The 27,570-nt window shown below is 56.5% G+C and overlaps 2 protein-coding genes across 2 annotated transcripts; both read right to left on the bottom strand.

The window, feature by feature from the left end:
• Positions 1–67: 67 nt before the first annotated feature.
• POLR2A (RNA polymerase II subunit A) lies at positions 68–24,086 on the bottom strand. Its single transcript, XM_027568499.2, has 29 exons — positions 23,994–24,086; positions 14,359–14,491; positions 14,078–14,214; positions 13,810–13,983; positions 13,443–13,724; positions 13,029–13,190; positions 12,680–12,900; positions 12,391–12,523; positions 11,774–11,898; positions 11,468–11,678; positions 10,351–10,560; positions 10,096–10,264; positions 9,807–9,901; positions 9,467–9,670; positions 9,105–9,327; positions 8,519–8,702; positions 7,965–8,136; positions 7,766–7,871; positions 7,467–7,672; positions 4,875–5,099; positions 4,486–4,732; positions 4,127–4,227; positions 3,246–3,350; positions 2,980–3,162; positions 2,594–2,797; positions 2,238–2,424; positions 2,029–2,142; positions 1,721–1,870; positions 68–1,620 (listed from the first exon to the last, which is right to left on the bottom strand). The coding sequence occupies exons 1-29, from the start codon at positions 24,084–24,086 to the stop codon at positions 464–466; spliced, it is 5,913 nt and encodes a 1,970-aa protein (XP_027424300.1). The 3' UTR covers positions 68–463.
• A 543-nt stretch (positions 24,087–24,629) lies between these two features.
• SLC35G6 (solute carrier family 35 member G6) lies at positions 24,630–27,542 on the bottom strand. The gene is made up of 2 exons (XM_027568509.2): positions 27,442–27,542; positions 24,630–26,932 (listed from the first exon to the last, which is right to left on the bottom strand). The coding sequence occupies exons 1-2, from the start codon at positions 27,442–27,444 to the stop codon at positions 25,919–25,921; spliced, it is 1,017 nt and encodes a 338-aa protein (XP_027424310.1). The 5' UTR covers positions 27,445–27,542; the 3' UTR covers positions 24,630–25,918.
• Positions 27,543–27,570: the final 28 nt, after the last annotated feature.

Here is a 27,570-nt window from a genome sequence, read left to right as displayed (position 1 = left end):
AACTAGGCAGGGGACAGCCTAGGTGTGCCTGCCCCCCAATTAAGCACTCCATGTGACACGCTTTTGGCCAAAATTAGTAAACTTTATTTAAACTTCAAAAAATAAAATAACAGACAAAAGGCAGCTTTAGCTTTGTTCTTCTCGAGGATCAGATATAACAACCCAGAGCAGGAACTACCCCTAAGAAGTTAAAATACCCTTTACCCCCAATCAAGCCACAGGCAAGGAGGGAGCCTCGATTTGGGGACAGGCCTGGGGCGGGTGGGGTAGGAAGGAGAACACCACAGCCAGGCGAGTGGGTTCTGAGACAACACGAGTGGAGAACAAGACAAGAAGCCCCAGTGGAAACGGGACCAGAACGTCAACGAGGAACTTTGTCACAGGCGCTATGTACAAGGGAGGCGGGCTGGGGGCCTGCGCCCCACAAGGGCACCACCTGGGCTGCCCCACGCCTCGCGCACCCTCAGTTCTCCTCATCACTGTCGTCCGGGCTGATGGCCGGACTGGTGAGGCTGTAGGTGGGGCTGGTGGGGGAATAGCCAGGGGAAGTGGGGGAGTAGGTAGAGCCTTTGGGGGAGGTGGGCGAGTAGGTGGGGCTGGTGGGTGAGTACTTGGGGGAGGTGGGCGAGTAGGTGGGGCTGGTGGGCGAGTACTTGGGGGAGGTGGGGGTATAGACGGGAGAGGTTGGCGAATAAGTAGGAGACGTTGGGGAGTATTTTGGGGTGGTGGGTGAGTAGGTGGGGCTGGTGGGCGAGTACTTGGGGGAGGTGGGTGAGTATTTTGGGCTGGTGGGTGAGTACTTGGGGGAGGTCGGGGTGTACTCTGGGGAGCTGGGGCTGTAGGAGGGACTGGTGGGGGTGTACTTCGGCGAGGTTGGGCTGTAGCTGGGGGAGCTGGGGCTGTAGCTGGGGGAGCTCGGGGTATAGGTTGGAGACTGTGGTGTGTATCGTGGGCTTGATGGGGAGTAGCTTGGTGAGGTTGGGGAGTAGCTGGGTGAAGTTGGAGAGTAACTTGGAGAGGTCGGGCTATAGTTAGGGCTCGTGGGCGTGTAGTTGGGACTAGTCGGGGAGTAGCTGGGTGATGTCGGGCTATAGCTGGGTGACGTCGGGGTGTAATTGGGACTGGTTGGAGAATAGTTAGGGCTGGTTGGTGAGTAGCTCGGGGATGTCGGGGAGTAGCTTGGGGACGTGGGGGAGTAGCTTGGGGACGTGGGCGAGTAGCTGGGCGATGTGGGCGAGTAGCTGGGCGAGGTGGGCGAGTAGCTGGGAGAGGTGGGGGAGTAGCTGGGAGAGGTCGGGGAGTAGCTGGGAGAGGTCGGGGAGTAGCTGGGAGAAGTGGGCGAGTAGCTCGGGGAAGTCGGGGAGTAGCTGGGCGAGGTCGGGGAGTAGCTGGGCGAGGTCGGGGAGTAGCTGGGCGAGGTCGGGGAGTAGCTGGGCGAGGTCGGGGAGTAGCTGGGTGATGTGGGGCTGTAATTGGGACTAGTTGGAGAGTAGGAGGGCGAGGTGGGAGAGTAGGAGGGCGAGGTGGGGGAGTAGGAGGGACTCTGCGGGGTATAGCCCCCCGGGGAGCGAGGCTCATAGGCAGGTGAGGTCGGGGAGTAGCTGGGAGACATTGCACCACCTGTGGAAAAGAAGCCAGAAGGAGTTAAGTGGCGAAAAGTCACCCGAAGGGAGGGTCGGGGAGGAAAGAAACTTGGCCCCAACCGGCAGGGACAGCTCACCTGGTGAGGGGATGTACGGGCTGGAGGGGCCGGGGGAGCCCGGGGAGCCCGGCGTGGGAGACCACGCAGGCGAGTACCCAGGGCTGAAGCCACTGGCGTCGGAGGCGGCGCTGGGGGAGAAGCCGGCTGCCCCCGGGGTCATTCCGCTCCCTGTCAGGTGAGAGAAACAGGAGTCCAGGGCAGAGCCGGAGCCCAGCCCCGTCCGCAGAGCCACCCGGCCTCCCGCGCTCCGACCTGGCGCCACTTCAGCCCCGCAGCTCACCCGCCTCTGGCGACCTGGAGGGCCCTGTTCTTGGGGCGTCACTCACCAACACTGGGCGACCAGGCGCCATAGGCTGGAGTTGCGCCCTGGTTCCAGGGCGTCATGGCCGGAGAAATCCCTCCCATGGGACTGGGCGCCGAGCCGAAGAACATGCCAGTAGCTGCAGAGAAGCAGGGGGACTCCTGAGCACCGCACCCGGGGGTCGCCCCCCCCGTGCCCCCCTCAGGTCTGGGCAGCGGAGGCCCTGCTACTCACGTCCGGCGGCCCCCAAGCCGGGGATGTTGGTGGGGATCTCCATGCCGTACTTGCACTTCTCTGCGTCGAGCAGCAGGTCGAAGCAGCCGGTGCCGGCCGGGGCGAGCTGGCCCAACATGATGTTCTCCGACACCCCCTTCATGGGGTCGCTCTCTCCGTGGGCGGCTGCTTCCATCAGCACGTCCACCTGGACGACCGGATGGGCGGGGGGGCCCGTGAGACACCTCCACACCCCGAGCTCCGATGGGGCGAGGGTGGCGGCCGGGCCGGCACCTTCACTCTGCCTCACCCCTTCCTCCTGCAGCGCTCCCTCATCCCACCCCCTCTCCTTCCACCCTGCCCGGGGCCATCCTTACTGTTTCCTCAAAGGAGCACTTCATGAGAGGGCCGGTATCCTGGCGGTTGACCCCATGTCGGGTGATGGCCATCAAGTGGCCGCGACAGGTCATGGTGTCACACAGCAGAGCCAAGTGGCGGTAATTGACATAGGAGCCGTCAAAGGAGATGACGTGGTACAGTTCCCGCTCCAGAGCCTTCCGCACAGCTTCGATGCCCAGCACCTGGCACAGGGGCGGGGGGGGGGGGGGGTCAGTGAGAGTCGGGGCAGCCCACGGCCAACAGAGGACTCGGGCTTGGAGAAATCCGAGTGAGCAAAGGCCGAGAGAGAGCACACGGGGCCACTGCTTGCCGGACATCTGGGGATCCGGGAAGAGAGCGGGGCAGTGGGGCTCTGGGGGCTCACCGTGAAGATCTCCACGATGTCATTGGACGTAGTGCGCACAGGGTCCACGTCCTTCTCGCTCAGCACCCGCATCAGGCTCACACCGTCCGTCTCCAGGATCCACTCCTGCAGGGCCTTGAACTCCCCATCCTCCGTGATGATGATCTTCTTCTTGTTGTCCGTCTGCGGCAGGTGCATGTACACCTGCAGGGGAGGGACGTGAGCTCGGCCAGTGGGGACAGGGGCGGCAGGGGGGGGCTGCATCGCAGGGGGGTGGGCGGGCTGACCTTGCTGATCTGCTCGATGCCCTGCAGGGTCATATCGGTCAGCATGTTGGACTCGATGCAGCGCAGGAACACGTCGTCATCCATCTTGTCCACCACCTCCTCCTCCTGCGCGGAGAGCGAGGCCAGAGTCCTAGAACCCTCCTCTCTTCCCAGGCTCCCCCCGAACCACAGCCTCCCCAGGGACTGAACAGTCAACTCAGGCCCCAGACTCTGCCCTCCTTGGTTCCTCTGACGTGACTTTTTATCACGTTCTTGCGATCCTGAGAAAAACCTAAGGGGAAGCACCAGCACCCCGCCGTCCCAACACGATTTCGGCGTGTGCGCTCGCCCACTCCAAGGGCCGTGCCGGCGCCTGCAGCAGCCCCCCAGCTCACCCTGGCCCCGTGGGTACTGCCCAGGCCGCCGCTTTGGCCCCACCGGGCTCGCGTGAGGAGCTATCCTCTGCTCTGTCGAGACCTGTCACGATTTGCAGATCTACTCTCTGAGGTTCAACACCAACCTCCGCGTTTTTATTTGTGCCCCAGGCACCCCATCGGTTGAGCACTTTCTCAGGAGCCATGCCCAGGAGTGGAGTCACTGGTCCAGCCCTGTCTCAGGGCCTGCGGCTGTCCCCCACCTTCTGCAGGATGCGCCAACTCTGCCCTCTGCCCTCAGGCGGGAGCCTCAGGGCGGGGGGGGGGGCAGGGCCTCCCCCACTTCAACACCACCCATTGGGTCTACACGGCTGCTACCTCAGTTTTCAAACGTTTTTGCTACTAGAAGTCTTGGAAATCACAGCCAGCCTCCATGACAAGGCTGCTTTTGCTCTAACGCCTCTGGTCGCAAACAAGGTCCCCAGCGTCCTACCGCCGACCGTTAATCTCCTCTCGGGTCCCCTTTACCTCTTGCATCTTGTTTTCGTCACTGTTCATGATGCGGATTCGGAGCACCAGCTTCTCAGCGTTATCGTCGTTAAAGATGCAGTTCAAGTCATCGCCGAAACCTGGTGGGGAGAAGGGGCCATGAGAACGACGGCGACGGGACTCTCTTCTGGCTTCCCCTCCTCCTCCTCCCAGAATCCTCTAGAAGGAGGGCAACAGGGAGAAGGGAAAGGGAGGAGAGGAGAAGTGCATGACGCCCCGGAGCAGAGCAGGCCCATGGAAGCGGCAAGGGTGGGTGGCTCGCTGGGGACCGGCGGGCGGTGATGGGACAGACGGGGAGCCCCGGGCAGGACTCCCGAGCTGGGCCCTCCCGGCCTTACCGGCATTGATCTTCTCGGCAATCTGCTCCATGGTCAGCTTCCGGTCAGTCATGTGCTTCCGGTCCAGCTCCACCCGCAGAAGCCAGGGGGAGATCCGGGCCACGTCAAAGTCAGGCATCTCGTAGTAGACATTCACCCACTCCTGATCCTCTGCCACCACTGTGCTCTGGGGATTGGGGTCATAGTAGATGGCTGTGTTGGCGGTCACCTTCCTCAATGTCGTATGTTCCAGACGGCACAGAATGTCCTGGGACAAAGAGGGATTGGGGACACAGGCATGTGGGTGGCTCTAAAGGCCCTTCCAAACCCTCCTGTAGAGAGAATGCATTCAAGGGCCAGAGCTCTCCTCCTCTTCCTCCCACCAGGAAGCCCAGCCGCCCAGCCCCTACCTTGGCTCTCTCAGCATCTCGAGCGGACTGGCCCAGCAGGAAGACAGTAAGCGAAGGTGTCTTTGGCTTCTTGGAAATGTTGATGAGCTCCTTGAGGCGGGGCACACCCAGGGTCACATTCTTGGCAGACACACCAGCATAATGAAAGGTGTTCAAGGTCATCTGGGTGGCAGGTTCTCCAAGGGACTGTGCAGCCAGGGCGCCCACCATCTCCCCGGGATGGGCCTACAGAATAAGAAAAGCCGGCGTCAGAAAAAGCAAACACCTCCCTTCCAGTAAGTGACGACGAGGTGCAGTCAGGGCAGCGACACTGGCGTTGGGACGACTCAGATTCGCGCGCCCCTTCCTCTGCCTCAGTTTACACTCACACGTTTGCACCTGCTGTGCCGCACGCCCGGAAGGAGGCACTCGGCCATCTGAAATCCTACCTTCTAGAGTGGTGCTAAAGTTACAGGCTGAGCTCTCATGTCGCCTCAGTGCTCCAAGTGGGGAGCTCCCTGAAATTTATTTTTACTGAGGCTACGACCACATGCCATCAAATCTAACCTTTCCATGAGAGTCCTAGGGTACGTGGCCTCTGCAGGCGGGCATCGCGGTCTTGTTATGGCTTGGCACCTCGTTACTTTTACCACAGAACATTCCTTTGTGTGGCTTTGGCAGTTTTGTTTACTCATCCATCAGCGGACGGACGTTTGGCTGTTTCCACAGCTTGGCTATTACGAACGATGGGGCTGTGGACGTCTGTGTGCCAAGTTTTCCTTGCACACGCTTTCCAGTCTCCGGCATATTCCTAGGAGAGCATTTGCTGGTTCAAATGGTACCTCTGTCTACTCTTAAGAGGAACAGCAGGCCATGACCCCCAGGGACCCCCCAGTGGCCGCACCACTCGCAACAGTGGCCCAGCAGAGTGTCCACTGCTCCGTGGCCTTGCCCACAGCCTCTTTCCATACTAAACTTGAGGGCCACGAAGCAGTGGCTCAATGGGGCTTCAGCTCCATTTCCTGGGCGGCCAATGACACTGAGCAACTTTTCTCATGCGTTTACTGGTCACTTTCGTATTTTTGGGGGGAAATGTCTACTCAGGCCCTTAGACAGCCTTCTTTTCGTTATTGACTCGCAGCAGTCCTTTATGTATTCTTTACGCGTGGAATGACTCGCAAATCTTTCCTCCCATTCTGGGTTGTCTTCGGATGAAGCCCCATCTGTCTTGTTTTGTGCTCTTTAGCGCACGCTTTTGGTGTCATACTGAAGACTCCACTGTCTAATCAAAGATTATGAAGACTTACTCTTACGTTTTCTTCTAGAACCTTTTACAGCTTGAGCTTTTATATTTAGATCTCTAATGCATTTTGAAGTAATTCTTCCATACAATAAAAATCCAACTTCAATCTTTTGCAGGTGGATGTCCAGTTGTCCCAGCACTATTATTTTTTAAAGATTTACTTGAGAGAGAGAGACTGAGCACGCGCAGGGGAAGGGCAGAAGACATCTCAAGCAGACCCTCCTGCTGAGCGCGGAGACCAATGTGCGGCTCGATCTTATAACCCATGAGACCATGACCTGAGCCGAAACCAGGAGTTGGATGCTTAACGGACTGAGCCACCCAGGTGCCCCCCAGCACCACTGTTGAAAAAACTTATTTTCCCTTGTTCGATCGACTTGGCACCCTTGTCAGAAATACAATGACTGTAAACACGAGGGTTCAATTTCCAAGCCATCAACTCAAGTTCCACTCATCCTACGTGAGCACCACACTACCTTGAGAATGTAGCTCTACAGGGAGTTCTGAAATCGGGAAGTGTGAGTCCTCCAATCTTGTTCTTTTTCAAAACTGTCTGGCTATTCTGGGTCCCCTGCGTTTCCATATGAATTTTAGAATCAGCTTATAAATTTCTGCATAAAAAGGGAGCTGGGATTTGGCAGGAACAGTGTGGGGTCTGTAGATCACTTCAGGGATTATCGCCATTTAGCAACACAAACCTTGTAATCTGTGAACACAGGATGTCCTTCCGCTCGTTTAAGCCTCCTTTCTTTCAATCGTATTCTGTAGCATTCCCTAACGCATTTTAATTATTTAATTTATAAAACTGGACTTACATCACATGTATTCAGGGCCATGCCTATAATTACAATGCTTCTCTCTTTCCACTACCCTGTAAAAACCTCACTCAAACACAGTGATGGTCTATCCTAGTATCTCTAAATCTCTTTCCCGCTCACTCCAGTTCCTTACTGGAATTGGAGTTCAGTACACAGCAGGCACTTTGAGAAAATAGTGAATGACCCTCCTACCTCGTACCCCAGCCACGCAGCTTCTTTCCGGTACGACTGCCCGTTCTGGAGTAGTCACCCCATCTCTCCAAGGCCCAGTGTTTGCATCTGTGACATGGGGACACCCTGCTCGAGTCATCTCGAGCCCGCTAGGGATTAAAGGAGCATGAAGCCCCACGCATAGGACCCTGCACAGTGTGGCCTCTCCACGAGTGAGAGCCGTTACCAGGCGACGGCAGACAGAGGCAGCCTGTGCTCAGAGCCCAGGCAAGTCGACAGGTCAAGGGAGAAAAGCAAGGCTGAGATGAGAACACCACTCACAATGGCCTGGTTGAACTTGGACTCGATCTCTCCGAGCAGCCAGTCAAAGGCCTCCCCGCTGAGCCGGAACTCCTCGGCCATGCGGCGGGAGCAGAGTGTGGAACGCAGGTGGATGTTGAAGAGAAGCGTGGCGTTCTCCTGAGCTTGCCGGCTCAGAGGGTCATCCCCGTTCACAATCACCAGCTTCTTGCTCAATTCCTTGACTCCTGGGGGCCAGAGGAGGTCAAGAGATGGTAGACCAGGGTCCAGCTCACTCTGGTCCCCCAGCCTGGCCCGGGGGTCCCCAAGAAGCTACTCACCCTCTACAACCTTGATGGGGTGCAGGTCGGAGGGCAGGCGGGGGTTGATGTGGAAGATTTTCTGAGCGTTCCAGATCATGCGCAGCAGGTTACAGGGGAGGACCACCTGAGGAGGGGCAGCAGGGGGTGGGGGTCACGAGTCGGGCACAGCCACGCACCGGCAGCAGCTCCCCGGCCCCGCCTTCCTGCCCACACGCACCTTGCTGTCACCAGTTGGGAAGATGACCCTGAGCACCTCCCGGTCCTCACGCATCCTCTCAAATTCCCGCTCCAGCTCGTTCTGAATGTGCGCGTTGCTCAGCACGTCCTTCACCAGGTCTTCCTGCAGAGTGCGCCGCAGGGCCCTCTCGTTGGTGTAGTCGAAGCGGAACCTGCAGGCACCAGGAGGGGACTTGTCAAGGGGCAGGTGGACACGCTCCCTGAGCTGCATGGCTTGCAGAACGGGGTTTTGGAGCCAAGCATCTGGGGCAGAGAAATTCAAGGTCTAGGCCCCAGGACTGCCAACAGGACCTGAGCTCAGGCCAGCCCGCCTGACCTTGCTTGTACCGTCACTGGGGACAGGGTGGGCTGGGTCTCAGGTCTGCTCCCCCCCCAACGCAGCTGCTATCCCCAAGATCGGGAAAGGGCTCTAAGAAGTAAGGGTGACTGCAAGGCACGCTGTGGGCAAGCGGTCTCTCTGCCTGCAGGGAGAGGAGCCCTAGGAGGCTGGTCGTGAGCCCCAAGGGCGAGAACCACCCGCCGCAGCCTCCTCACTTCTTCTCAAAAGCCTTGTTGGATGGCTTCAGGGTAGCCAGGTTCTGGAACTCGACGCTCTCGCCGGCCAGGCCGTCCTCACCATACCGTAGCTGCACCACTTGGTTGATGGAGTTGCGCACGGTGGCGTCGTACTTCACCATCACCGACTCCATGGACTTGATGAGTCGCCGCTGGATGTACCCTACAAGGAGGGGACTGGATATGGGCCCGAGGGCAGAAGGAGGACGCCGACGCCCAAAGAGCCTGATCTCAGGACAGCCTCGCCAGCCGCTCCGGGGCCTTCACCCAACCTGAACCTCAGAAGAGACAGCTAGCAGCCCCCTGGCCCCTGAAGCTGCCCCATGAAAGCCACGCCCACCACCAGCTGGAACCAGGGCCTAGAAGAGTCCCCCAGGAACCAGCCCCCAGGGGACAGGTCGCCAGAGAGACCTCGAGGCCCTGTCCCCCCGCACCAGGGAGCGCCAGCCCAGCTTCTGAGCTTCAGCTGCTATTCTTCCCGCAAGAGACAAAATCACTGGCCTGGGAACGGGAGGCTTTAGCCCAAGAACCCCCACTGCCTCCCTGGGGGCCCCAAAGGCCTCACCAGTCTCGGCAGTCTTGACGGCCGTGTCAATGAGGCCCTCGCGACCCCCCATGGCGTGGAAGAAGAACTCGGTGGGCGTGAGGCCGGCCAGGTAGGAGTTCTCCACAAAACCTCGGCTCTCGGGCCCATAGTCGTCCTTGATGAAATGAGGCAGGGTCCGGTGCTTGAATCCAAACGGGATCCGTTTCCCTTCCACGTTCTGCTGCCCGACGACAGCAATAACCTGGGGACCGAAAAGTGGGGTGCACCAGACTCCCTTTGCATTAGCAGTCAGCGTTCCCAGCACGTTCCCCTCAGACACCCCTTCCCCCGTGTTCCCGGCCTTCTCTGCAGCCCACATCTGGAAGGACCGGGCTCCGCACCTGGGAGATGTTGATCTTGGAGCCTTTGGCCCCAGACACCACCATGGACTTGAAGTTGTTGTACTCAGACAGGGACTTCTGGGCAGAGGAACCGGTCTTGTCTCGGGCGTCGTTGAGAATGCGGTTTACCTGGTTCTCAAAGGTCTGCCGCAGAGTGTTTCCCGGGGTGGGCTCCAGCTCATTGTTATGAGCCTTCTCGATAACCTGGGTGCAAGGGAAGCAGCAGCGCTCGGGGCCTGTTCTGCTCCCCCTTCCCTCACAACTGCTCTGCTGTCGCCGACATTCCCTTCAACGTCTCCGAGCGCCTGTCACTCAGTCTTGGCCTGGCCTTCCCGCTCACCTCTATCACATCCTGCTTGGCCTTCTTAATGGTGTTCTGAATGTCCTGGTAGGTCTTAGAGTCAGCGATGGAGTCCCCAATGCCAATGGTATGACCTAGGGAAAGGAGAAACATCACCAACACCCTCTTTAGGCACCCCCAAACCCTGGAATGGAATCACAGCCAAGAGAACTGGCGGAGGGACCCCAAATCCAAGGAGAAACAATCAAAGGACGGAAGAAAAACGAGAACAGTAAGAAGAGGAAGAGTCAGGATTCAAGGAGTGAGCTCACTACAGCCCTCCGCTCACCCTCGATGAGAAGCCAGTTGTTAATGACGGTCTGAATGTTGGAGTAGAAGAGGCGAGTGACATCATGACCCATCTCCAGGTAAGAGATGTGGACCAGCGAGCCAGCCGACGTGCCCAGAGACTTCTTACACAGGATGCCCATGATCAGCTCCCCGTTCTCCACCACCACCTGGGCACAAAGCACCCCACTTGAGGCCCGGGCGGTGGCGCCCCTGTCCAAACCCCGTCCCCACCCAGGCAGAGGCCAGGTCCTACCTTGGTGTCCCCGGGAGAGATGTGTTTGTAAGGACCGCTGTCCTCATCGTCAGGATGGGTGCTGTGGGTGCGGATGCAGTTGATGTGGCCTGGTATGATGAGGGAGAAGATCTGTTTGCCCGTCCACAGGGGCCGCGGCTTCAGGATGGCTGGCTGCGGCACCTTCCCATCCCACGTGGACAGGAACATCAGGAGGTTCATCACCTCCCCCTGCGAGAGGAAGAGCGACACCAGACTTCAGCACTGCAGGCCTCACTGGGGAAGGTCACGGGGCCACGGGGAAAGCCAGACTGGGGAGGCAGAGACGCCAGGTAAAGTGTTTTCCAAACTTTTAATTAAAAACTCATTATGACCGTGAGACTGGTCGTAATGAGTTTTTCCTTTTCTTGAACAAGAAACATAAATTACTTTTAACAATTACGAAAAAAGAGGCACCTGGGTGGCTCAGTCGGTTAACAGTCTGCCTTCAGCTCAGGTCATAATCCTAGGGTCCTAGGATCGAGCCCTGCATGGGGCTCCCTGCTCAGAGGGGAGCCTGCTTCTCCCTCTCCCACTCCCCCTGCTTGTGTTCCCTCTCTCGCTGTGACTCCGTCAAATAAATAAATTCTTTAAAAAAAAATATTATGAAACGAGCAAAGATAAAGGTAGAAAAGAAAATCGTAAAAAAATCGTTTTTTCCTTTCACCTTTACTTTCTATAAGTAGCTGAAATTACACGACATTCTAAAGAATTAAATGCGGAAGGGCGCCTGGGTGGCTCAGACGGTTAAGCGTCTGCCTTCGGCTTGGATCATGATCCCGGGGTCCTGGGATTGAGCCCCACATCGGGCTTCCTGCCGGGCGGGAAGCCTGCTTCTTTCCTTACTTGTACACTCTTTTTCAAAAAAATGAAATCTTTAAAAAAAAAAGAATTAAATAGAGAAAAAAACCAAAATAAAATAAAATATCAAATGGGGAGCTAAAGCCCTAAGCTCTTTTTGGCCGCTGACCTTCCCAACTGCCTCCCTCTCTCCTGCCTCGCACACAGGTCAGCGTGTGGCAGGTTGAGGCAGACGTCGCTGCTCTTCCTACCCCCCCGCCCCCGCCCCAGGCCGCACCCCCTCCCCAGGAGCACGCACCCGCTCCAGGAAGACATCTCTCTTCGTGAATTTGCGCACTGCCGTGAGCGTGTCCTGCACGATGCCCATGACAGGGCGGTTGCTCTGGGGGGTGACAATCATGCGCGGCACCATGGCCAGCTCCTGGATCTCTGCCCGCGTCTCCAGAGACTGCGGCAGGTGCAAGTTCATCTCATCTCCGTCAAAGTCTGCGTTGTACGGAGTTGTCACACTGCAGAGACCAAGAGGCCGGGCTCAGGTTGCCTCCACAAGGAAGCATCAGGGAGCTGCCCGGCCGCACCCGCCTCCCTCGGCCAGGGCACCAACCTCAGATTTAAACGAAAAGTAGACCAGGGGAGGATGCGGACCCGGTGCCCCATCATGGACATTTTGTGCAAAGTCGGCTGGCGATTAAAGATGACGATGTCGCCGTCGCACATGTGCCGTTCCACCTAGGGAGGAAGGCGACAGATTCGGAGGAGGGAGCTTACTAAGAAGGAAAGGCCGGTGGGCCTGAAACGCTCTGCAGGTGCAAACAAACTGATGGAAGGGTAGGATTTCATGGAGAACACGTATCATCTACCCCTTCGGGCCAGACGTCAGGAGAGGACAAGGCGCAGCACCCACCGGCCTCAGGGACCTCCGTGGCGGGAGAAAACCCAGAGACTGTGCGTGAAGCCTTCCGCTCTGTTCCTCCCTGGATCTCCCTTCCCTGCCGTGTAAAGCCGGTGTCCAGGGTGCTGCCCTTGGGTTAGTGCAACCCTGCCCCCCACTGGATGCCCGTGGCCAGCAGCCACAGCTTGCCGAGGACGGCAGTGGCCTTTTAGAGACACCCCAGGCCTGGACCCTGACGAACAGGACAGTCTCAGAGGACCCCTGCAGCCGGCCCCCGCTCCAGAGCCTCCTGCTCGGGGCAGGGAGAGAGGCCCTAGCCTGCTACGTGCCTTGTAGCCGGTCTGCAAGTGAAGATCACTGGGCTTGGGGTGGAAACGCAGGTCGATACGATCGCCATTGTCCCGGATGATATACTTGGCCCCTGGGTACTGGCTGTTTCCCCTGCGCACCAGCTCCTGGAGCCTGGGGAGGGCAGAGGTGCGGTGAGCACAGGCCTCCCGGAAGCCCTCTTGCCACCCTCACCCCAGAGGCCCAGGTGGAAGCGCTCTCAGCCCCAGCTCCAAGCCTGTGCCCTCACGTGCCCACCCCCCCAGGCAGAGCTCCTGAGGCCAAGCCCACCTGTCAATGTTGAAGGGCGTGACGATCTCCGCAAAGGTCATGTTGGCGGCGATGGAGCGAGGCACGCCGACCTGGTCGATGGAGAGGTTGGGGTCGGGGGTGATGACGGTGCGGGCCGAAAAGTCCACCCGCTTGCCCATCAGGTTTCCTCGGACCCGGCCTTCCTTGCCCTTCAGCCGCTGCTTCAGGGACTTGAGGGGGCGCCCAGACTTCTGCATGGCCTGTGAGGAAACATGGGGTGGGGGGCACCCCACGGTCAGCACGGGCCCCTGCTCCAGAGCTCGGAGGCCTGCCACGGGCCCCCAGCCCCCTTCCGCTCCGGTACAGGGCCGGCGGCATGCGGACTCACGCGGGGCAAGCCAGGCAGCTCATTGTCCACCATGGTGGCCACATGGAACTGGAGAAGCTTCACGTCCTCGGCAATGACGTGGGCCGCCGCGCCGTTCTGCTCATTGCGCCGCAGCTGATTGTTGATCTTCACGATGTCCGCCAGCTTGTGAGTCAGGTCATCCTGTGGCAGGAAGTCCGCACGGTCAGAGGCCGGCCACCACTGGGTGATCGGCGCCTGCCAAGCAGGCCTGGTCTCTCACCTCCCACACACGGAAGCACCTCCGTGATCTTCAACTAAGTCAAGGGCCTCCACCAAGGCCACACGGCTGCTAGGTGGAACGGTGACACAGGCACCCGCGCTCCAGCCCCGGGAGCTCCCTCCCCTCCGACAGCCAGCCACCCCGCGTACAGGCAGGGGCCAGGGGCCGCTGACCTGGTTGCGGGCAGAGCCCTGCATCACCACGGCAGGCCGCACAGAGAGCGGGGGCACGGGCAGCACAGTGACGATCATCCACTCGGGCCGCGCGTACCGGGGCTCCATGCCCAGCACGAAACACTCCTCATCAGAGATGCGCTTGAAGATCTCGTGCACTCGCTCAGGACTCAGCAGGATCTTCTTCTCCTGGGAGTCCTCATTGACGTGCTTCCACTCCGCGTACAGCTCCAGGCCCGAGCGCCGGATGCGGGGCTGGTACCGCCCACAGCCGCCATGGCCCTTCCGGAGACAGAGGGGCCGTCAGAACCCGGGGACCCCGCCCACCCTGCCGCCGGCCCCCCCCCCCGCAGTACGGGTCGGCTACCTTCTCTTTGGTCAAATCCTCGTCGCCCTCCGGCTGCTCCACTCCGAACTTGTTGTCCATCTCCTCCCCGCCCTCGCAGATGTTCTTGCCCTTGCACAGGTCGTACACGTGTGTCAGCCGCTTCTTGGGCTGCCCCTTTGACTTGGCCAGGATGTCCTTGATTTTTGGGTTGTTCTGGAGATAGAGCAAAGCAGGGTCAGGTGGCCCGCTCCTCCGTCGCCCCCAACGAAGGTGCCCCTCCCTCAGGCCAGGGCCCACGCCCACTCACAGAGTCCACGAGCAGCTTGGAGCAGAAGAAGCAGACGCAGCGCAACACTTTCATGGTCTTCACTAGGAAGCCCACGTGAAACACAGGTTTGGCCAGCTCAATGTGGCCGAAGTGGCCAGGACACTCTGTCATATTTCCTGCAGGGGGACACACCTCACACATCGACCCAGCTCGCAACTCAGAGCCTAGGTCCCCAGAGGTCCGCCCCCAGGCCTGGTGTTCAAGCACCCAAGCCGCCCTCGCTACCATGGGGACCCTGTGCCAGCCCCCCCAGCACTCACCTGCACAGGTCTGGCAGCGGCCGGTCCGCTCGATCACACCCTGCCTTGGGTCCATCAGCCCCCCAAGCTTGGGGCGGCCCCCCTCCGTCGTCTCGGGGTATTTGATGCCGCCCTCGGTCACAGACATCCGTTTCTACAGAAAAAAAGGCCAATAACGACTAAATAGGGTTTCTAGCTTCCAGCCTTCACATACGAAGGCCTCAAAGGGGCACAGCGCGGGAGTGGGTCCGCTGTGAGAGTGCTGGCACCGAGTATCGGGGGTCCTACTTCCTATCCTGGCGGGAAAGGCACTCAGACTTGCATGCGGCCGACCCTGACCTCTATACAAGCCACCTGCCTCTTGGACTCAAATCCACACGCCCCTCTGGGTCAATCTAGGTCACAGACATCCACAGGACTTAACCACAAAAAGCAGCAAGTTGTTTCAAGGGAAAAAAAAAAAATCAATGCCTTGCTTCTTCCAAGGCTGATCAGGCCCCGACTCTGGTCCCTGGCAGGGGACGGTGCTGCAGCCCACCAAGACACACCTGGTCCCCTAGCTTCAGCTCCTCAAGCCTGCCAGTTTGCCCCCATCCCCGTCACCTCCTCCTTCCCGAGGGCCCAGCAGCCAGAGCCCATCCTTGCTCAGATGGAAATCCCAGGATAAGATGAGGGAGGCAGATGCTGGAGCAGAAGGGCACCCCAGAGCCCCAGGACATGGAGGCAGAATTGAAAGTGGAATCCAGACTTGAGGGACCCCCTGGGGGAGGGAGCGGGAGACCGAGGAGCTCAGAAGCAGGTATGGGCAAGACGTGAGCTGAGAAAACCTTTAGTTTTCGCACTGAAAACCAAAGACTTTGGCATTAGCTGGGTCTGACCCACTAAATTTCCAGAGGGAGGAACTTAAAACTTAATACAAGCTTTGACCAGTGTGTCACCTTCATGCCGGGCGCCAACCGCACTCCGTGCACCTTGTTTCTCTAAGCCGATCCACTCACCTTCTAGGAATGAGGTCCTGTTGCTCAGGACCTTCCTGTGTGAAGTGACTTGTCCAAGGCCTCCACCTCGGGGAGCCAGCAGGACTCAAACCCAACCCTCTCTGGGCCCAACACACACCCATCCCGCTGTTCTCAGCTGCAGCATAGACACAACCCTTGCAACCCTGGGACTCGGCTGCTGGGTGCCCGGTGCAGCGCTAGCTGATTCATCTGCTCTTCACAGTTAACTGATAAAATACGCATCACTGTGCCCATTTCACAGATGACGACACCAGAGGCCCAAAGACAGGCAGCTAGAAAGCAGCAGAGCCAGGATCGCGGGTGCGCTGTTTCCACAGCATCACACAAAGGGAAGGGAGCTCCAATCAGCGCTCTGCAGGCATCCGCTTCCCTCTGCCCTGAAACCACTCCCCACAGACCAAGGAGGAGCAGCGCTCTGCCAAATCCCGCAGACCACCCCAGTGTGAGCCTGTCCCAGTGTGAGCCTGCCCCAGGGTGAGCCCTTCCCAGTCTGAGCCCGTGGGCCTGAGACACACAGTGGACGGGCCACTGCACCAAAGCTCTGCCCTTCCACTTTATCTCCTCCTTGGCTCTTCTGCCTCCGTCCATCCGCTCCTCAGAGTCCGCTCCGCCCCTGGGTTTTAGCTCATCCACACCCTGGAGGCAGTCCCCTGATGCTCACTCTCTATCCCGAAGATGCCCGAATCTTTGCCTCCAGGCCTCCCCTTTCTTCTGAACTTTGGATTCACGTATTTTTATTTTTTTAAGATTTTTATTTATTTATTTGACAGAGAGAGACACAGCAAGAGAGGGAACACAAGCAGGGGGAGTGGGAGAGGGAGAAGCAGGCTTCCCGCCGAGCGGGGAGCCTGATGCGGGGCTCGATCCCAGGACCTTGGGATCATGACCTGAGCCGAAGGCAGACGCTTAACGACTGAGCCACCCAGGCGCCCCTGGATTCACGTATTAAACTATCTACTGAATCAAGGGGCACCCGGGTGGCTCCCCTGATTGAGCGTCTACCTTCGTCTCAGGTAGTGATCTCAGAGTCCTGGGATGGAGCCCTGCATTGTTCTCCCTGCTAGGCGGGGAGTGTGCTTCTCTCTGTCACCACCTGCTTGTGCTCTCTCTCTGACAAATAAACCAGTTAACTGAGCGTGGGCTGGAGCCAGAGACCTCTGGTCTGCAATCCTGGTTATTTCACATACGAACTGTGTAACCTCGTGTACCTGCTTAAGCTCAGGACACGACAGGTGCTCAGGAACAACACCCACCCAGCCCCCCCGCACTGGCTGTTTGTGCCTCCTCAACAGTCTCTGAGCCTTGCCCATCTTCTCCATGCCTCCAACCACTGCCTCAGGGCCAGGCCTTTCCTCGGGGGCTCACATCAGGGCGCTCTTTGGGTAGCCAGCCTGTCTCTCTCCCACCCATCCACATAGCTGGGGTGCTCTTTCTAAAATGGAAATCTAATCTTCGTACCCTCTTGCGCTCAGAATGACGTCCAAACTCAGGAGGACAGCTTACAAAAAGGGTTTTAGGACGTTTCCACTTTCCTTTCTTTTTTCACATCAGTAACGGAATCCCCTGTGGTCCCCCATCACCGGGTCTTCGTATGTGCTCTTAGCTCCGTCTGCAAGGCCCTTCCCCACAAAGGCTAGCTGCTGTTTAAAGACTCAGCTCAGGCACTGCTTCTTCCAGAAAGCGTTTCCAGAGCCTCCTCTGTGCTTCCATAACCCCTCTATCACAGCACATCTCACAGTGCAATGAAATCATCTATTGGGGGTTCCATCTTCCCCAAAGATTATAAGCATCTCTCGGCAGACAGCATTTCTCTATCGTCCTGGGTCCCATGGCTGCTGCTGAATGTTTGTTAGACTGAACTCAACTGCTTAGGGCCCTTGGCTGCAGGGAAGTGCCATCAAAGACCTCGGAAAAAAGAGAGAAGGCTGTCCCCTGCCAGTCAGGCCAGTAATCCCCCCATAATGGACTGACTAGCCACTGCTGAGTAGAAACCAAATGGTCTCTTGATGCAAGAGGTTCTGAACACCCACAGGCTCATCAGGACGACCTGATGAAGTCTCAGGAAGACAGGGCCGGGGGTGACTGAATGCACAAAGCCAGCATCCCATCAGCGGCATCGTGTCTTCTGAGAAACACGAAAGGCTTTGCTCCCCTTGACTGAAACACAGGAAGGCAGAAGCAAGCCTGAATCTGGCTGCCAGAAAGGTCACTAGAGAGGGAGCTGGGGGAAATCATGCTCAAAACCGTGCACCTCCCTGGGCTCCAAGTCCATGCTCACCAAACCACCCACCTGCTAAGGACTATTCTGCTTCCAGGTATTGAGATAGGTCCCGGGGCTGTCCCGGAATGTTCTGGACTATCTTCCTACCACAAGGTAACAAACTGTCATTTTGGATTATATACAAACTACGTTAGTCCCCAACCCTTCCTCCAAACACTGGTTCTCACCACCCACTCAGTAAGGGTTAGGCTCCCAAGGGGGTGGCTGGTCCCAAGGGGTGCCCCTGAGGCTACAGAACAGAAGCCTGCTGTAAATTCTCAGTAAATACTAGTTTTCTTCAGGGGCACCTGGCTGGTTCAGGGGTGGAGCATGCGACTTGGCCTTGGGGTTTGAGTTCAAGCCACACGCTGGGTGTAGAGATTACTTAAGAATAACATCTTAAAAAAACAAATATCTGGGGCACCTGGGTGGCTCAGATGGTTAAGCGTCTGCCTTCGACTCAGTTCATGATCCCAGGGTCTTGGGATGGAGCCCCAGTCGGGCTTCTGGCTCAGCGGGGAGCCTGCTTCTCCCTCTCCCTCTGCTTCTCCCTCTCCCTCTGCTTCTCCCCCTGCTCATGCTCTCTCTCTCTATCTCTGTGTCTCAAATGAATAAATAGAATCTTAAAAACAACAACAACTCTTGGGGCACCTGGGTGGCTCAGTCGGTTAAGCATCTGCCTTCGGCTCAGGTCATGATCTCAGGGTCCTGGGATAGAGCCCCACTTTAAGCTCCCTGCTCAGTGGGGAATCTGCTTCTCCCTCTGCCTCTACCCTATGCGTGCGCACTCTCTCTCTCTAATAAACAAATAATCAAAAACACCTCTTTTTTTTCTCTGCCTTTAGAAAAACATACATGGTCCTTGGAACTGGGCTTCAACCCACTCTTACGGATGCAGGCCCACATTCTGCTTCCACCCCCCCATTTATGCTCCAACTGCAAGAGAGCTCTCAAAGTTCCTTCACGCGCCCCCCTTTCCGGGAAACTTTACATTCTTTAAGTCCCAATTCAAATGTCACCTCTCTGCAATGGCCACGGAGGGCCTCCCTAGCCTCATCCCACACTCCAGCAGGGTTCTCAGCCCCACTGTCATTACCTGTTTACTCATCTGTCTCTCCCATTGGATTGCAATCCTTTTTTTTTTCTCAAATGTCTAGTACTTTTCTAGGTGGAAATTTATTTATTTATTTTTTAAGATTTTATTTACTTGACAGAGACACAGGGAGAGAGGGAAGGATCAGGTTTCATTTCACTTTGTGTCAGTGCCTACCACAGCACCAGTAAACACTTGCTGCATGTGCAGGAAATCCCTCCCTTGATTACATATAATCCGAAGACAAGAATAAGCGTCTGATCCACTGATATAGCACACATCTATAAGCATATTACTGTTTTAAATCCTTCTTGGAATGAACTGGGGTATAAATAAATAAAATGATGTTTTTCATGGTACACAGTTGTTTTTAACGAACAGGGGTCAACCTCTCCAAGTGTCACTGAGCTCTCATCTCTGCTGGCTTTGTACCAGCTTTGCATAAAGCCCGAGCACCAACCCTCCTTGCTTCCTCTCCCTCAGTACTCTGCAACTTCCAAACCCACTACAACGGCCAAGGCAACAGCTCCATCTCGCAGCTAATTCCAAGAGCCCTCAGTACCTCGACACACACCCCTCCCCAAGACTTCTGGAAAACATTCTACTCTTAAATACCATCTGTTCCACAAGAGGCCCCTTACCCTCCAATCCTCCTACCCAATGCGGAACTACCTGTTATTCCCTCAAGACACAGGAGCACTATACCAACTGCAAGCAATGCAGGGCAAAATCAAAGCCCCCTATCCCCCTGCACACCGGAGATGGCCTCTATTTTGTGAACAGCCAGCCTTCCACACGTTTTATAAAATGCAAACACCTTTTATTTTTACATCAACAGGGTCTCACTCTGCATTCTGGTCAGTAACTTATTTCTCAGAACCCTGAACTTCATCAGTTCACAGGGCTCTTAGTCACTGCATCAGCAACTTTTGCAGCACTCCCTGGGCCCAAAGAGACCCACTTAGTAAGTACCCAGGGCCGGGGCGCCTGGGTGGCTCAGTCGTTAAGCGTCTGCCTTTGGCTCAGGTCATGATCCCAGGGTTCTGGGATCGAGCCCTGCATCGGGCTCCCTGCTCTGCGGAAAAGTCTGCTTCTCCCTCTCCCACTCCCCCTGCCTGTGTTCCCTCTCTGTGTCTGTCAAATAAATAAAAATCTTTAAAAAAAAAAATTAAAAGAAAAAAGTACCCAGGGCCAAACAACTTAATGAATACCTATGTCCTACCAACTTCATAGCCATTTAAAAAAACACACATAAATGAAAAAGATTCCAATATATTAAAAAAAATTTTTTTTAAGATTTTATTTATTTATTTGAGAGAGAGTGAGTGAGAGACAGAGAGCACGAGAGGGAAGAGGGTCAGAGGGAGAAGCAGACTCCCCGCTGAGCAGGGAGCCCGATGTGGGACTAGATCCTGGGACTCCAGGATCATGACCTGAGCCGAAGGCAGTCGCTTAACCAACTGAGCCACCCAGGTGCCCCCCCCCAAATTTTTTTTTTTAAATTTCCCAAATAACCACAATGACGTACTTCTGACACCTGTCGGGCCCTGTACAACCTGGCAGATCTTGGGATCAGACTGGACAGCACCACCCTTCTTTCTTGCTCTACGTTTTTTTTTTTTTTTTTTAAGATTTTATTTATGAGAGAGAGAGAGAGAGGCAGGCAGAGGGAGAAGCAGGCTCCTTGCAGATGTGGGACTCAATCCCAGGACCCTGGGATCATGACCTGAGCCAAAGGCAGACGCTTAACCAACTGAGCCACCCAGGCGTCCCACGTTGATTTTTTTTGGCCTGTATTTGGTAACTGCTAAAAACCCAGCTTCCCCAAGATATGACGTCACTGAAAGGGATTTGGCGCCATCTAATGTTGAAAGGCAACTACCAGGAACTCCTAGTTCCCAGGACATCAGACGCACAGCTGATCTTCGGGTACTTCTCTTGGAAATTTAAAACCTCTCCCTGGGCCCCTGAGAGCTTGCCGCCAGTGGCTCAGCACAGTCTGGGAACAGGGGATTTAGTCTGCTGGGAAGATCTTGTTCTAGTCCAAGAACACACCCCGAGTGAGCTCCATAGAATTCCTATTAGCAAGTATGTAGGCAATTTATAATTTCAAACATCATTTCCAAACAATGTTGTGATAAAAACCCTTCTACACGTATTTTTGTGTCCTTTCCAATTACTTCATTCACTCATTAATTTAACTCATTCTCATTACACCACGATTATATTGCCAGGCACACTCTGAGATGCTGGAATTATAGAGGTGAATACAGGGTCCCTCATGAAATTTACATTCTCCTGAGGGAGCAAGAAACACAAAAACGAATCCTTTCAGAGAGTGGCAAGCTACGCAGTAAAATAAAGTCAAGACCAGGGTTAGAGGTCACCCTGCTGGCTCAGTCAGAAGAGCATGCAACTGCTGATCTCTGGGTTGTAAGTTCGAGCCCACATGGGGTGCAGAGATTACTTAAAGACCAGGGGTTAGAGGATGCAGTGGGGACGCTATTTAAACAGAGTGGTCAGGAAAGCTGTCTCAACAATATGACACCTGAACAGAGAATATATGGATGTACAGGAATAAGCCTGGGTAGGCCTAGGCAATGTTGTTCTAATGCAGCAGGAGCAGTGAATAATCAAATCCTTGAGGCAGGAATGAACTCGGAGTGTTGGAAGAACAGGCAGGTCAGTGTGGTTAAAGAAGACCCAAAGGGGAGTTTGGTAATGAGCTGGAGAGGTGGGCGGGGGCCAGATAAGCCAGGACCTCAATACAGTTCAGAGTAAGCAGTCTGGATCCTCCGGAAGGGAGTCCATGCAGGGGAGAGACATGATGAAAAGAGCTCCCCAGCTGCTCGGCAAACTGCGGCAGGAACCGTAGGGGTAGGGCCACTACAGTATTCCATGGGAAAGGTGGGACATGTTGGTCCAGATGGAGATGGTCATAAATGGCCGGATTCCAGGCACACTTTGAAAGGCAGAGCAGACAGACTGGCAGATGGACCAAGTGCAAGTTGTGAGGAGAAGAATCAAAGATGGCTTTTAGGTTTTTGGCCTGAGTTTAAGTGGATGCATGGTATGGCCACTGTGTGCTTGCTGAACCAGACAAGACCTGCGGAAGGGCATGCTCGAGAGCAGAAATTCAGAGTTTTTTATTTAAGGATAAAATTTCAGAACTGGTAACACTGGACCAAGGAATACGCACCAAACGACTGATAAAACTGTCAAGACTGTCCTCCAAAAGGGCTCTTCTACCAACAATGTATAAGCATGCCTATTTCCCAATACTTTTGCCAGCAGAGAAAAATCAGATAAAGGAAAAAAAACTTTAATTTGCACGTTTTTATTAGTAAACTGAGTATTTTTTATTGGCCATTTGTACTACTTCTGTGAGCTGCTTATTTGTATCCTTTATTTGTCTAGCAGGTGTGTGCTTTTCTTACTGATTTATAAGTGTTCCTTATATATTAAGGAACCTAGCCTTGACTATCACAGTGCAAATACTGTTTCCCGATCTGTTTTTTAGACGTCCACCCTGCCTCTGATAAAGAGAAGTGGCTCTTATTTTCATATAGTGAAATGTGCCCTGCTCTTCCTCGTACATGAAATGCTGGGGCGTCTGACTGGCTCAGTCAGAGGGGCACGTGGCTCTTGATCTCGGTGTTGTGAGTTTGGGCCCCATGTTATGGTGCAGAGATTTAAAATCTTAAAAGAAAAAAATGCTTGGCTCAGTGCCTAGCACACGATAGGCATTCAGTAAAATTTACCTGTAATTCATTCATTACCATGAAGGGGTTCTGCCCCTGGAATCAGCCCCCCCAAGCCTTCTAGATTTCGCTGGTGCTTTCCAGTTTTGCTTTTTAGATTTAAAGCTTAACTCCACCCAGAATTTATTCTTTGGTATGCTGTGAGCTTACGAGGTTCTAACTCCTGACATAACTTTCACGCAGCTGTGCCTTATCCTCCAGCAAAACTGTCTCCATCCACGAAGATGGCCATTCAACACCATTCTCTCCAGCCACTTGGCTCCCTCCGGTTCACTCCACAAAGGAGTCCAAGTCACCAACAGCTCTCCCCCAGAACCACCCTCCTCCCAGATCTCTCCCACTCTCTTCCTTAAGCCCTCCCCCGCAATTGGCTCTTCACAGGGCAACCAAAGTACTAGTAGTTTGCGGTCTTTTTTTTTTTTTTTAATGTAAATTTGATGTCACTCTTTGGCTTATAATTCTCCAAAGGCTTCCTATTAAAAACAGAATTAGGGGCGCCTGGGTGGCTCAGTTGGTTAAGCGACTGCCTTCGGCTCAGGTCATGATCCTGGAGTCCCGGGATCGAGTCCCACATCGGGCTTCCTGCTCAGCAGGGAGTCTGCTTCTCCCTCTGACCCTCTTCCCTCTCATGCTCTCTATCTCTCATTCTCTCTCTCTCAAATAAATAAATAAAATCTTTAAAAAAAAATAAAAAATAAAAAAAATAAAAACAGAATTAAACTCAGATTCCTTACCATGACTTACAACATCCCCCCTGGGCCTGCCCAGTCTCGTGCTTCTCCAGCCCATTTCGATAACTCTCCTCACCCGTCTGAACCCGAGTCACACTGGCACTTCTTCCAGCCCCTGGGACATACCAAGTTCATGGCTCCCTCAGGCCCTTTGTACCTGCTGTTTCCTCTGTCTGAAAAGCTCTTGTTCGAAGATCTGTGGCCCAGAGGCCTGGCTGCCTCCTCTTCATCCAGGTAATGTCACCTCCCCAGAGGGGGCTTCTCGGACCCTGACATCGCCCCGCCCACAGGAGCCTCGCACCTCGGTAACTCCCCTTCGCTCCATTCAAAGCACTTGCCATGAACCGAACTGTCTTCTTTGCTCCTTTATTTGTACGTTTACTGTCTGCCTCCCCTGCCCCTCCCTTGCCACGGACAGTGCCCACAGGAGGCAGAGTCCTCCTGCGTCTCGTCCAGCTCTGCAACCCTGGCGTCTGCCGTGTCTACCACACAGCAGGCGTTCAATGAGTAGTTGTGGAAGGGGGAGGGGGGATAAGGAATCTGGGGTCTCGCTTCGCAGCCGCACTTGCAAAACGCCCCCCCAAACACCCCCAGGATTCATCCGCTCTTGTTCGGCGTCGGTGCCCCGATCTCCCCCCACCCCCGGCTGCGGCCCGGTCCCCGGCCCGGACACAGCGCCGAGCTCGCTCACACCCTCGCGACACTCGGCTCCGGCGGCCCGTCACCCTGGCGGCCACGGTCGGGCCCCGCCGGCGCCGCGGCAGGGAGCAGAGGGAGGGCAGGGCCGCTTACCAGTTCATCCGGACTGAGGACTCCGAACTGCACTCGCTTGATGGTGCGCAGCGGGCATGCGCTGTCCCCGGAGGGGGGGCCACCCCCGTGCATCGCGGAGGCCGGCGCGCTGCGCAGGCGCAAACCTCTCTACAAAAACCCTGCGCCGCCTCCGCCTAGGTGCTCAGACCCCGTCGGGGCGGCCACCGGGAAGGACCTCCCCGAGTTGGGAGGAAAAAGCCGGAGGAGGGAAAGGTGGGGGAGGGAAGGAGGCGGGGAAGTGAAAAAGGAGCGAAAGGAGCTCTCCTCCCCCTTTCCGGAGATTTTCCGTCTCCCAAAAAGGAAAAAAAAGAAGGGGGGGTAAGGAAAAGGTTTCGGGGGGGAGGAAGAAGAAAAAGGGTAACGAATAAATAAGTAACCAGACTCCTGAACGGCAGAGGTTACGGCAGTTTGTCTCTCCCCCTTCCGGGAGCCGCCTTCTTCTCCAACCGTCCCGGCCGCGCTCTCGGCGCTTCTGAGGAGAGAACTGGCCGAATGACGCCCTTTATAGATTCGCCCCTGCATCCCCGCCCCTTCCTTTCCCGCCCTCCCTTGCGCTACGGGGTCGCCTGCGCCGGCCTGCACGGAGCGCGCGCTCGAGTCGTTGGTCGGCCCTCCCCGGCTCCCTGGTTGGACGACCTTTAGAAGTGACGCGGGGGAGGGGAACGTGTTTGACCCCGCCGCCTCCCCTCTCTGCTCCCTCCCGCCCCGAGATGTAAGGTTTGAAGGACCGAGGGGAAATACAGGCCGCTTTTATTCTAGTTTGGACCGTGCTTTCGTCTTCAGCAAAAGTCTCCCATTAATATTCCCCCCCCTCCGCTGGGAAATGGTCTGTTCTGCGAATCTGTAATGAAGGAGGCGGGGCCGGTCGGATCCTCCCAAGAGGGTTCCCGGAGGGGGGAGCGCTGGGGCCGTCCTTGGTTATGAATATGCAGTAACCACGCTGAATATGCATGAGCCGATCAAGATGGCGAGGCAAATCGCTTGTCCGGAAGTAGCTGATGTTTGTCGAGCGGCCTCCTGGGACCGGTGGGCATCTGCGGGCCTCCAAGGGAGCGCTGTACGGAGCTCTGGCCCTGGAGCCCCCGGCCCGAGCCGCTCGAAGAGGCCTCCGCTCAGGGAGCCTTCTCCGGAAGGAGGCTGGCCACTGTCCGGGAGAGATCACGGGACCGCGACAATCCAGGAAAAGCAGATTAGCCATGGGGCGGGACGTAGAAGTCCTGGGGGATTCAGGGTCAAGGCGTCTGAACGTTAGGAAATCCTACCCCCTTCTAGAATATTTCAGAAACAAGATTGGCGGGGGAGGGGGGAGAGGGGGGCAGGGATCCCAAGGGATTCTCCAATGAGAGCGGAGTAGGACTTTCCCTCTCCTTCCAAAGCAGAGATGACACCAACTGCACGGCCACATTCAGAGTGATCCTTGTTTGATGTCAATGTCACGTCACCACCGGGGCGGGGGGGGGGGGCATAACCATGAGGAAAGGAAACCGTCTCTCAGGAGAAAAAGGCACACTCCCTTACCCCCACGGCTCGTTCTGTCCGTTTGCCCAAAAGCCGCCCAAACACTCCAGCCCCAATGCTCTTCTCTCTGCTGCTGAGGGAAAAATCCCCCCCCCCCCATGGCTCATGGCCCGCCTGCCTCTCAGCCCCTTTGGTTTGCTCCTCAGACCTTACTTACCCCGTAGTTATGCCCTGATCCCCAAGCCCCAGCCTAGACTCCTCTTATCTCAGTCCCCACGCTTGTTCCAGGTCTTCTAGCCAGAGACCCTCTCCATCCCTGACTCCAAGGGGTGTCCCTCTCCTGTATCAGCTCTTTTCCGGTCACTTCTCCCACGTTTGTATTCCAGTCTCTCCTAGTCCTTCTATGTACCCCTGCCCCCCCAACCCCCAGGCTCTCCAGTTCGATCTCACTCCTCCACCTGCCCTTCCCTCTCACAGCTGAGGTTCTGGGCCGTGATGATGGCGATGCTGCCCAACACCACCCCTGCCCCCATGATGTCGGAAGGCGCCACGGTCTCATAGAGCACGTAATACTGCAGCATCAGGGCCACCACCACCTCGGAGTGCAGGACGGCGCACACCAGGGCGGGGTGGGCCTTCGTGACTGCATAGCTCACACACACAAAGGAGACCAGGGCGAGGATCCCCACGGCCCCCACACAGCTCCAACTCAGAGGATCATTGGGAAGCACAGGGGTCTGCAGTACAAAGAGGCCTGGCACAGAGCCCACCAGCCCCACTAAGCCAAACAGGAAGGCCACTGTCAGTAGGCAAGAGGGGAAGTCCAGGGAGCGATAGACCAGGAGCCCCAGCGACAGTGCCAGGCCGCCCAGGAACGCGAGCACATAGCCCAGGGCAGTGTAGAGGCCCGTGGTCCCCTCCTGCAGTGTCCCTAGTCCAGGTCCCACAATGATGATTAGTCCCAGGGTGCTGCCCAACAGACCACACCAGTCGTAGCCGCTGAGCCTCTGACTCTCGAGGCAGAGGGCAAGGAGAGCAGAGCAAACGGTGGAAGAACCTTTGCGGACCGTGGCCGCGTTGCCGGCAGGCACCACCTGAACTGCACTGTAGGCGCATCCGATGCTGAGGACGTTGAGCAGGGCATGGAGGCAGGCCCGGCCCCGGACATCGGGAGGTCCCAACAGTGGGTCACCACGCAGCTTCAGTAGTAGGGCAATGGGAAGGTGGAAGAGACACCGACAGAGGAGCAGCTCCAGCGAGGGTAAGTGGGAAGACTGGTAAGCCATACGGGAGAAGGGGCCCACAAAGCCAGCCGGCAGGCCCCCACCCAGCAGGGCCACGAGCAGACCCTTGGTGGCATCGGAAGGCCGGCAGCGCTGGTGCGAGGGGAGGCTGGGCGGAGTGGAGGGCGGCGATGGCTGAGTGAAGTCAGGCAGGTTGAAGTAGGGGTGACTGCCAGCCTGTGAGGGAGAAAGGAGCCAGGGCATTAGGGCAGCCACGGGCCCAGGGGCCCCGGGGTGGGGCGAATGCCAGGCTGGGGTCTGGGACCTCGCGGGACAGTAACCGGGGGGGGGGGGGGGGGGGGGAAGGGCAGGCTGTCTTGCTGCGGAGAACCCTCGGGAGCTAGAAAGGGCCTGAAACTGGACGAGGGGGGTACAGTCTGGGCCTTGGGCCTCTAAAGCAGGAAGCAGGGGGTGAGCGTCTTGGCGCATCATGTTTCTCAGAGTGAGCTGTTCTGTGAAGAAAAAGAGGACCCAGGGGTGCCCTGTTGGTTTGGGGAAGGGGAGGTAGCCTCAGATGCTGGGCGTCTGTGTGATGTCACAGGTTCCAGGGACATCTGGGTACACCATTGTGATTTTCATTTGTGGGTGTCTCCAAGACAGCTGGGAAAGTTGTAGGGGAAGAGACAAAAGGGAGCGGCCAGGAGCTACAGGGAAGGGGGCTATGCCTCCCTGACCCCCACACTCACCATCTTTCCTTGGACTTCCTCTCTACTCCTGGCTCAGGGGGCCTGGGCCCTTCAGAGCTCCAGCCCTTGTGACCTGGTTGGAGTGGGAGTGGGGTTCTTCCCTGGAACCTTCCTGAGGTGGGGGTGGGA

This window comes from Zalophus californianus, chromosome 16 (assembly GCF_009762305.2).
Source record: "Zalophus californianus isolate mZalCal1 chromosome 16, mZalCal1.pri.v2, whole genome shotgun sequence".
NCBI lineage: Eukaryota > Metazoa > Chordata > Mammalia > Carnivora > Otariidae > Zalophus > Zalophus californianus.
The sequence above is the reverse complement of the archived record's forward strand: the minus strand, read 5'-3'. Positions and strand labels throughout refer to the sequence as shown.